This window comes from Anneissia japonica, unplaced genomic scaffold (genome assembly GCF_011630105.1).
Source record: "Anneissia japonica isolate Jap-2015-1 unplaced genomic scaffold, ASM1163010v1 scaffold997_len2565447_cov190, whole genome shotgun sequence".
Taxonomy (NCBI): domain Eukaryota; kingdom Metazoa; phylum Echinodermata; class Crinoidea; order Comatulida; family Comatulidae; genus Anneissia; species Anneissia japonica.
In genome coordinates, this window is record NW_022696369.1 from 908,849 (window position 1) to 920,653 (window position 11,805).

The 11,805-nt window shown below is 33.9% G+C and overlaps 1 protein-coding gene across 1 annotated transcript; it reads left to right on the top strand.

Annotated features, from left to right (window-relative positions):
• Window positions 1–164: 164 nt before the first annotated feature.
• On the top strand, window positions 165–11,092 carry LOC117102064. Its single transcript, XM_033242279.1, has 10 exons — window positions 165–298; window positions 1,467–1,576; window positions 4,474–4,710; window positions 4,897–5,039; window positions 5,431–5,518; window positions 6,116–6,233; window positions 6,749–6,966; window positions 7,385–7,550; window positions 8,844–8,962; window positions 10,561–11,092. Exons 1-10 carry the CDS (start codon window positions 190–192, stop codon window positions 10,876–10,878), a joined length of 1,626 nt encoding a protein of 541 aa, XP_033098170.1. The 5' UTR covers window positions 165–189; the 3' UTR covers window positions 10,879–11,092.
• The last annotated feature ends 713 nt before the right edge of the window (window positions 11,093–11,805 follow it).

Genomic DNA, 11,805 nt, shown 5'->3' on the forward strand with positions numbered 1-11,805 from the left:
CTGGAATAAAAATACAAAGTGTGGCAGCATTGCGTTGCATGAGTTTCATTCATAATCGTGTCTAAATCAATAGTTATTACCTCAAGTTGACCATCAGTTGGGTTATGAATCATATGCAATCGTCCAAGAATTGGGTAAAAATGATGCATGCACTGCAATAGCTCAAAAATTGGGTAGAGTTTGGACCACATGACAAAAAACTTCCAACCAACAAGGATCACAGACACGGCGCGCCGATCGGAAATGGACGCTTTGCTCGAAGAATGGGGCCTTGAATCGTTGAAAGAAACGTTTAATGGTGAGAACTAAGTTTATAATTATATCTTTCCCAAGTAATTAACCTTTTTTAGTATGCTTATTTGATTATTGTGCCTAATGTGCCCTCCAATATACCTCCCCTATCTACGGCTGGCATAGGCCGGATGCACATGTGAGGCAGGTAGGCCAGGCCTATTTCTCCTCACAGGCCCTGCAAGCTGGGGCAGGTCTAGCGCATAGGCCAAGCACCCTGGCCTAGGTTTTATGTCAAAATAGGCCTATGATATTATAAATAAGAGAAAAAAGGCTTCAAAATATTCCATTATCCACATTTAATAGTTTACAATATGATGCTTCAAACAAAAATGTGAGGTCTCGCCACAAAATGAGTCTCATGGTTGGAAATTCAAAAATTGAGTTTATATATAATTGGCTAGATCACATTATAAGCTTCCATTTAGTCTTGAAATGGGTTCTATTTTCTCTATGCTATAAGTAAATCAAGAGATGCGAGTTTAAAGTTTAGGTGTATAAGAACCACATTTTGAGAAAATCGACCTAAAATAAAACTAACTTGTACATGAATAGAATTACAGAATATGTGCAGAGAACACTATTTTGGCAAGAAAATTCACTTACAAAGTATACAATCATAAAATATGTAAGTATCAAGTTATTCAAAAGCATTAAAATCAAATTTTGTAATTTAAATATTGACTTGCCTGTTTTGGTGAATATCTCAAAATGTTTTCACCAACGATGCGACTCATTCCGTGGTGACACCTCACAAATATAGGCCTAGGCTAGGTAGGCTCATCAAAAACATATTTATTATTAATAATGTGCTTCTGAACTAAATTTATCAATAACAATATTCCTATTTGGTACCGGCCATAACATGTTCAGAGATTTATAAATATCTTTTGTTCTCTTTCATTACTTCTCACTACAGAAGTTTCTGTACAAAAGGTTTCATTCATGTCTAATTAATGCCTTCCAAGTTCTATACCATAGGCCTACTAAGTACTTTGTTACAGTCATAGTATACTTGGATATGTACCACATCTTTATGGTTGTCACAGTAAAGCATTGTTGACCGTTGGTGTGCATGTTTTCTTTCATTCTGTTAACATGCTGTTAATACTGTAGGCTAGTGAAGCATTCTAACTAGTGATCTAGAGACAATAATTATTATTTTTTTTACTCAGAAAATGGAGTTGACATGGAAGCAGTTGAGCTACTGAATGAAAATGATATAGCAGTGCTGATACCAAAAATAGGGTTACGGGTCAAATTCATAGAGAAGTGGAAGAAAAAAGTAAACATCTTAAATATATTTATGTAATCTGTTTGAACTTCCAAAATTAATGATGCTGTGTTACAAGTGCCTGCAAACTATACCGGGTGGTGTCAAAGAGTTATTTAATCATCTGAAATACATTCATGGCATCCATTCTGGTACATCCACTTTCATAACATGCAGGCAAGATAATTGCAATTCAACATTTTCACATTTGTCATCTTATAGACGCCACATTCTTGCTCAGCACACGCATATTGAAGCTGATATTTCTGAACCTCATGTAGAGGACCATGAGGAAACTTATTCAGATGATAGTAGGCCTATGGATTCATGCCAATTTCAGCCTGCATGTAATACTGGTACTGTTCAGAAAGATACACAAACAGATATTTTCAAATCAGTTGCCTTTTTCATAGCAAACATGAGGGCATCTACTATGACACAATCATCTGTACAGAATGTTATTAATGAAGTCGAGGATTTATTGCAGGTTGTAATTGAAAAACTCAAGAAACAATTTGAATCAGTCATAACAGATATTCAGAAGACAGTTCATTTCTCTGAGGATGATCTCTCTAAATTTGATACAGTGTTTAATGAATTTGAAGCTGCAACAAAACTGTTTGATGGATTTCGATCACAACACCAACAAGACAAGTATTTCAAAGATAATGGCTATCTTATTAATTCAGAATCAAAGGTTTTGGGGCAATCAATAAGGTCACAGAGTTGTAGCTCTACAGGAGGGGTTCGCCACAAAGTCACCAACGAATCTTTCCAGTATGTTCCCATCTCTAAGACACTACAAAAATACTTGGAACAACCAGGAGTTATGACAGCAATCATCAATCAACATCCTTCCCAGGATGATTGTGTTTTGGAAACTTATCGAGATGGCATTTACTTTAAGAATAAATTTTCTAATGTTAATTCAATTGTCATCCCAGTTTTGTTGTATTGTGATGACTACGAAACAGGGAATCCACTGGGTGCCAAAAAGGGAGTAAACAAAATAACTGCTTTCTATATCAGCCTGCCTTGTCTACCACCTCAGTTCCAGGCAACCTTAACACAAATTCTAATGGCTGCATTAGTTAAGCGATCAAAGGTTACAAAATATGGAATTGATAGTATTCTGTCTGTGATAGTGAAAGACTTGAATGAGATGGACCGAGATGGTCTCTATATTTCTTGCGAATCATATGTAGGATATGTACGACCAGTTCTTCTTCAGGCAATTGGTGACAATCTTGGTCTACATGAAATACTTGGTTTTGCTGGAAGCTTCACTGCTAACTATCCATGTCGACTATGTAAGGCCTCAAGAGCAATGACTCAAAAACTACTTGTTGAAGATGAAACACTATTAAGAGACATAGAAAGCTTTAATGCTGATATGTTGTTGAATGATATATCGCTAACAGGAATCAAACGGTCTTCAGAATTGAATAAGATTACAGATTTTCATGTCACTAGTAACTATGCTGTAGACATCATGCACGACTTTTTAGAGGGTGTTATGCCTCTAGAAATGAAGCTTACTTTGAAAGTTCTCATAGACAAAGGATGTTTCAGTTTGCAACAACTGAATGATAGGATGTATTCCTTTAGTTATGGTTTTGTTGATAAGAAAAATAAGCCCTGTGCAATTAAACAATCAGCACTTCTCAACCCATCGGGCCCAAGTGGTCAGAAAGCAGCACAAATGAACTGCTTAATCATGTATCTTCCACTAATAATTGGAGATCTTGTTGATGAACAATCAGATGTTTGGGAAATGTTTTTGCTACTGATTGACATATACAAGATTGTTACAGCTCCATCCATTACACATTCTGGTACATTAGTTTTAAAGTCACTGATCAGGGATCATCATCAACTTTTCTTGCAACTTTTTCCTGAGCTTCATCTTATCCCAAAACACCATTTCCTAATTCACTACCCACATTTGATAAGACTTTTGGGGCCACTTAAACAGTACTCAAGCATGCGCAAAGAGGCGAAACATAAGCCATTAAAGCGATGGGCTGTTGTTTGCAACAACTTCAAATACATAGAAAAGACAGTTGCTGATAGGCATCAACTACAACAGTGTTACAATTTTCTGTTACGGAAGCCTTTAGACTTTGACATAGAAGTCAGTGATCAGGTAGTTGTTGAAATTTCAACTATGGATGATGCAGCTACTATTATATGTGAATTACTTGGAGGTGACATACATGATGAAGTCATGCTTTCAGGAGGTGTTAAAATTCAGTCGTACCAATTCAAACCAAATGTTATGGTTCTTGCTGACTGGGATGATGAAGGCCCTCACTTTGCAAAAATAATTCACATCTTGATTGTGGAAAACACTGTCTACTTCATATTAAACAGGTGGCAAACAACATATTATAATAGACACATGCAAGCATATGATGTGGTAGAATTAAAAGAACATGGAAACATCATCATCAAACAACCTCAGGAATTAATGCTTTGCCAGCCATTGCATATAACAAAGTGTCATAGTGTGACAGATCAGTCATGGTATATTGTGCCACCTTTTAATATGATATAAAAGGTAGTGTACTTGAATTAAACATTTAATATTTTACCCGTACAGTAGATTTGTGACAAGAAAAGAAGATGTATAGTGCCTAAATAATATAATTAAACAAAGATGCATAATTGACAATGAAGTTGTTTTAAAATGATTCTCATTCTGCCTTTTGCTACCCTAATTGGCATTGTTTCTTTAATATCCTTTAATTTGTGTATTAGTTGCCATTATATTTTTCTTGGCCATCCATTTCAATCTTGCCTGAAGTTGTCTATTCAATTGTGTCTACTACTTATAGTAGTAGATCACTTTGGAGATCTTTGCATGATATTTTATCAAGCACTTAACGAGCACTTATTTTCATTTACAGTTTAAACAAGTCATACCGGAAGTTATTCCATTATCTACAGAAGTGCTCCAACAACTGTTTTCTGAGGAAGAAAGTATTGAAGATAGTTATGCATCGCAATCCACTGCTCAATATTCAGACCTAGATGAGGCTGCTACTTTTAATCACATTCAGCCACCTACTGTGTCAGATAGTGAATCACCCTCACATTCACCCTTCTCACCGCCACCACTAAAGAGACAAAAGACGGTATTATTTGTAAGTTTGACAATTTTTAAAATTTTCATTTATGTTACAGGACGTTTGGCCTACAGTATTTTTTTACCCCTGGTGTTTTCCTTCTATTTCCCCAAATTAGCTGTATCGTTTATTGTTCCTTCATGTTTTTGAATTTTATTTTTCATTATATCAGTAAGTTTGCACGTTTTTTATTGCTATTTACAGGATGTCAAGGATATACTTTCTAAAACTCCAGAAGGTAGAAATGTCGCGAAAACCATAGAAGAAACTGGCTTTCTAACAAAGAAACCCAGACTACAATTGGTAAAGATATTGGTTGGAGCCTTAGTATCACAGCATGGCAAAAAGTATGTGTATCTGTATATAAAATTTAGTATCTGCCCTTTGGAAAAACACACTACAAAAGAGCAAGAGCACTTGAAACCATTAAAAAAAATGTGTTCAACAATTGGTAATCTGGCATTTATAAGGATTTAATTAATAGTTAGGTGACAGTTGTGCAATTAACAATGTCACCATAAATTGTACATGAAAGATGTTCCTTTGGAGTACAGCTCTTTAGTGCTCTTTCTACCAGGTCTATTCTTTCAAAGAATTGGATGTAATATTTATAAACTAATATTGAAGTACAGTAGGAATGCCTATGATTTGTTGTCAATATGAAAGCTTATCGAAACATTAGTACGAAAATGTAAAGCAGTATTTAAAACTATACATTTTTATTATTATCTTTTGTAGTGCTGGTGCATTTGAGAAAAATGCTCTTGCCCAAAGCTTAATAACATGCTTTCCTTGCCTGAAAGATCCACAAGGAATCACAGGATATGTAAGTTCAGTGAATACTACCATTTAATTTTATTTAAGAAAAGAATGTACAGTATAAATACATACTCAAATATTGAAATACACACCATTGTGTTGGGATTAAATATTTCGACATTAATCATGTCACCATATTGAATACCAACACAAGATGTGTATTTCAATACTTGGAGTATGCATTATACTTTCTAATTTCATTTGTTTTCACAATACATAATTAGTGTGCATCAAAAACTACTATGTCCTATTCAGTAATCAGAGGCGGATTTAGTGGGTGAGGAGGGTGGGGGAGGGGGCGGAGATTTAAAAAAAGTTTCTTGAAATCTTTCACCAGATTAAATAATTTTTTTTGTGCTCATAGGCCTGCTTATATTGCTAGATGATGTCAACATTACAGGAAGCTTTTCCCAGGGGGTGCTAACCTGGGCCACACATCCTTTCCAACAGTCATGGTTAGGTATCTGCTACTGAAGTATATAGAAATTGAAGACACCTATGCCTATAGTTTTGTGTAGGAATGGTTTATAAAGCTTGTTGCAGGTGTGTTTAGGGTGGGTGAAAACAAATTAAAACCTTAACAGTCACATATTTTATTATTTAGGAAGCATTTTACTGTAAGGGTGCACATGGACGTCCAGCAACAGGGTACCTGGAGGAACACCTGAGGTATATCCGGAAGCGTATGCTGAAAAGCTCTACAGAAGAAGATAAAGTGGCATGTAAGTGAATTACATTTATCTATAACAATAACTGACTAGTAGTCAGTTATTGTTATAATTGAATTGGAATAATTTCAGCTGGATCCAGATCATCAACAAGAATATTTCCAACAGTTATTGTTATTATTAATATTATTATTATTAACACTATTTGTATAATGGTTATTTGTTTTATTATCATAACCATATTCAGCACTATCATTAATCATTATTTGGCCTATTTTGTTATTACTGGAAAACAACAATGCTGTATGGGTTGTGTTAATACAAAACAGTTCATTAGAAAATCTTAAATTTTAACAGTAAATGCACAGGCAGATATTTGGACAAACACAGTTTATGCTTGGGAGGTCCTACTACTGAAGGTGAATAAAGTTGTTTAGAGAGTTTATAGTAGCAAGAAATGCTGTGGAATGATCAAAGAAGAGGGAGAACAATGATATTGGCTGTTATTAGTGTTTTTAAAATTGTAGTATTTGAAGTAAATCATGAAGCAGTGTTTTATTTTCCTGCAGCAAATGATCCTAAGCAGTCACTGTCAGTTGAAAGTGTTGAAGTTACAGATGATATTATTATGAAGGTACAATGGTTGAAAGATAACTTAGAACCAAAAAATCAGGTACAGCAGTTCATGGCGACCACTTTCAACTACCGAATAGAATGGATAAAAGATAAACAGCGATCCGTTTCAGATATACTGAAAGAATTCCCAAGACTTCTGGATAACGATATGGTAAGCAAGATTTTGCTCTTTAAATAACCCTCAGTGCTATCGGAGTGTATTTATTACATTAACTAGATTTTTAATTTAGATTCTAAATTGATTTATAGAAAAAAATGTATGCCTTGGATCCAGTTTTATTTCTAAAAGATTTTAGTATGATCAGTATCAAAGATACTATAACAAAATTCATGGCATGTTTTAACACACTAGCTACTGTACCTACAATTGGTATTATGAAGCCTCTCCAATGCAAAGGGCGATGAGGAGTCATTGTCCGATTCAATATTTCTTTTAACATTGAATAATAGGCTATATTAAATTTTAAGTGGTAAATTTGGAAGAAGTTTGTGTTACCACAATAAAGTATGATAGGCCTAATAATATGAAATTACATCATTTTGATTCTCCTACATTTTCACATCCATAGATTGACCAGGACTTTAGATCTTCATATCCTGAAGCTGCTGATCGAATGTATGAGAAATGGAATGCCATGGTTGATCCGATTTGTGAGTACGGAATCAGGATGTGCCCACTTTGGAAGGAAATACTTGGCTTGTCAGATAGCACAGACTTAGTGTCTTTGACAACAGGTAAATAAAATCTGACATTTTATTGAAAGGACATTCTACACATGATACATGATTACATTGCTTTGTTTTGAGACTTGTTATTATGCAGAAAATTATTTTATTTATTTATATTTTTCAACTCATTTCATTACAACAGGTTAGAAATTATCCTTAATTTAAACTAAGTAGTATAGAATTAGCCTGTGAGGGGTTGTTGTACACTGTTGTGAGGAAACATATTCCTGGTATCAGGAATTGTGTAGAGGCAAGCATCCTAACAACTAACACCATTTTCTTTTTGTCTGTGAAGCATATGAATACCAATTCATGGGATAAATTTAATAATAGTAACTATAACACAAAATGCATAGCTATCATAGAGTACCACAGTCGTTTCGTCACAATGCCAGGTGGCGCCATCTGTTGTCAACCAGACGTTGGTTACTGTTCATTACGCCTGAATGATTTCATAGGCTTTCTGGAATAAGCATTTTAAAATCTAATATTTTCCATCAAATTGTACTAAAAACACAAAAGCTCGCATTAAATTAGTTATTGAACACACACTTAATCATCAATTAAAATTTACAAAGAAAAATTAAGATATAACATCTTAATAATTATGTTAGAAATTGGGATCAATGATTTGTCAGTGGAGACAATTAGCTTGGTTAAACGCAGTTTGGTATCGTGACGTAACACTGTAGTACTCTATTGCTAACATGTCTCTCACAAGAAGATACATCATTTGTATTTTTTAAATAATTTTCTAAAGAATATTCCTGTATGCATGGAAAGAAGATCTTCCCCTAAAAATGTACGATTTCCACATTTATAATTAATAATGTAATATTTTATTTGATACCTGTATTGTATTTAACTTCAAATTGTATTTATTTTTAATTTTTTTTCTCCCTACTTTAGTTTCTGTAAGTTAATAATTAATGTATTTTTGTAGGCCCCGAACCTTTTCATGGTTTGAATTGCGCATGACCATGTTTGCTATGATGGCGTATTACTTTCTATACCTTGGGGGTGAGGAAACTGTGCTTAACTTAGACATGGTCATGCATGCTTCAAGTCGTGAATAGGTTAGGTTACTGGAGTAATTAATTACTTGTACTCAAATTATGTTTTTTTATATTGTGTTTATTAAAGTATTTGTTTTCACTTCCTTTACTGTTCATTTCAATGTACTGTATTTATTTTATGCTTCTTTTGGACGCACTTTATATAAATATGAAGTGTATGAACATACGAAAGTAAACTTCATAATAAATTACTTACCGACCCATAAAATTGTGTTTTTCACAGATGAGAAGTCTGTTCTGGCACTCTATCTGATCCCCTTAATTTTTGAAAATTCAGTCAAGAAATCTGCAGCCGGGTCAAAGATAGCAAGCACATTGTCATCTTTCATTGATTCACAACGAGTAAGTATTGTGCTTCCTGGTGTGGTTATTGATGTATGATTGGTTATTTAATAATATTTACTGTACCTGTTAATTTGACACCATGGAATTGGTTATGGTAGATCCTTAATAAAGATCTTATCATATGATTGTTGCTTTATTCCAATTAAATTTCAGATAGTGTCTGGAAATGACAACCTTTCCAATCCTTATAACAGTAAAGATAGCCCGGTATAAATGGCCCCATTAAAACGGGCCCTGAATGACAAGTAGCTAAAATGGCACTGTTATTTAAAAATTGCCCTGAATAACCAGTAGGTAAAAATGGCCCTGGTGTAAGCAAATTGGATGAGCAGGTGAAAAATATGCTATGGTTGAAAGTTACTTCAATGAATTTCAAGAATGAATTAAATTAACAAACAATTCCATCATTAATCCTGAATAATTTCTATTTTTCAACAAGAAAAAATGTTAATTTACTATCAAATGGTGATTTTTTTTCCCTAAAAATTGCTAATTAAGAACTGTGTAAATCATGTAACCCTATCCAACCCACTCTGTATTAGACTTAGACTTAAATTATTTTTTTAAGACTGAATAAAAAAATAATTTCTATAGTAAGTAATTAATATTCTTTAATTGTGTCCCCTCTAATTATGTTATGAGGTATTCAAAGCATGTTATTAGGCCTATATATAGGTCCCTGTGTACTCTGCAGTATATTTATTTAAATGTTTAAACTTAATTTTGTATCATTATATAAAGGATTTAATTTGTTGATACTTAATATGTCAGGCCATGGTGATGCAATATTTAATTATATTCAGTCAGTCATTGATTAGTTTCAACAATTTTAGCAATTTTGTATTAATAAAATAATTTTCTTTCCGACTGGGTCCATGCTGTGTACCTACACCAGGGCCATTTGAACCTACTTTTCATTTGGGGCCATTTTTACTGGTGCCTTTTTACTGGGGCCATTTTACCTACATTTACTGATATACAGACAACACCTACTTATGTATGTCAATTTTCAAGCACTTGCATTCACATTTCAATTCCATTCTGAAAAGTGACTGAATAAAACTCTCCTTTTGCATGTAGATTTAATAAGATTGATGATGGTGAAAATTATAAATAGAAGATTTTAATATTTTTGTTGGCAGCATTTAAGCAAATCAAAATCATATTCAGGGCCAATTAAGTAACAAAAAATCCTTGTTTCCCATCCTGAGTTTTTCAAAAAGTTGGTGAGGGAGGCACTTATTGTTGATTTGTTATTTTTCACAGTTTGTCAAATATGCCAAAGCATGTTCTCTAAGTAGCAAAATGTGTTGTAAACAATGTGTCACTAGTTTTGTCATTGCTTGTCTTGCTGTTATCATAGTTTTTGTGTTTAAAAATGCATTTCTAAACTTTAAAATGTGTCAGCAATTGAAATTTTGCATTTTGGATGTAAAAAACCCCAAAATTTTAAGAATAACAAAAAACAGAAAAAATGATGTGGGCTAAAAAAAAAATGAGGGAGGAGATGGGGAACAAGGAATTTTTGTTATTTGGCCCAAGAATTGTTGTACTTGGCAAAATGTAAATTTGTGTTTTCCTGTTTTTATTTCCAGCAAATAATTAATGTTCAAGCGTACGTGATCAATCCAGAAACCCACCGACAACCATTCATATTGGCACTTGGAGACAAATTACTTCCATCAGACCAGTTCGTAATAATCGAAAATAAGGTCATTCAGCAGCCATCTCTTTTTAAAGCGGTGGATGTGTGTTATAAGTTGCACTATGTTTTGGATTGTAAATACCAGGAAAAATGCAGATGGGTATGGAAGTTCTTCGAAAGTTGTGTCTACAGCCAATCAAAGGAAAAAAGAGAGAGTGCATCCTTGAGAGCCATGAGGGCATATTTGAAGTTTAAAAATGTTCTGTAGGTAAATGTTCCATGTAAAATAACCTCAGAAAAACGTTTAAAAAAACGGTAAAAATATTTCAATAAAAAGTTGGAGAAATAATTCTAAGTGTCGTCTAATATTATTAATGTCGAAATGCCTAATAACATCCATCCACATGTACATACATTTTCACCAATAAATTGGCAAAGGCAACCATTAAAAGGCAACTGATTAACCAATAGATGGTAATTAACAGCACCCAGATGTTGAGCAACTGATGCTACCCAAACCTTGGAAAAGGACAATTAACCAATAGATGGCAATAGTACCCAGGTGTTGGGCAAATTAAATGACCAGATGTTAGTAAAGGACAGTTGCCCAACTGTTTTGTAAACATGTTTACCAAAATGGGGTTGGGCATAAATTGCCCAATAGTTGTTGAAGCTGACTATTGTACCAGCGTTGGGTAAAATGTTGGGCAATTTTTTGCCCAACGTTTTTACAGTGCAGTTATATATGGAGTTATGGATCCAAGATATCGCAATGCTTTTCGAAATGTTATAGCCAATTGGTCCAAAACCAGAAGAGACAGCGTTATCCGTTCACACTAAGAATTTTAAAAAAAATTATCCCCCAGCACAATTAAACTTATGCTAATACAGTACAGTACATTTATAAGAAAGGGCGCCCCGCTTGCACCAGCACTGGTCAAGACCAGACATATGGTTCGGTGTAAGCGACCCATTAGCTGTACGTTTTATATCATACCGGAAAGATGTATTACTTCATTCTGACGAAAAGAATAAATACTAAATACCAAACCTACATCATAAAGCAAATCAACTATTTTTATTTAAAAGAATTATTTATGCTATATTCAGCAATAAGATAAGGTAATAATAAAATTGTTACATTTAATGCGCCATTCAAATTATTAACAAATAGGCGTACCGTACCACGCAAAAC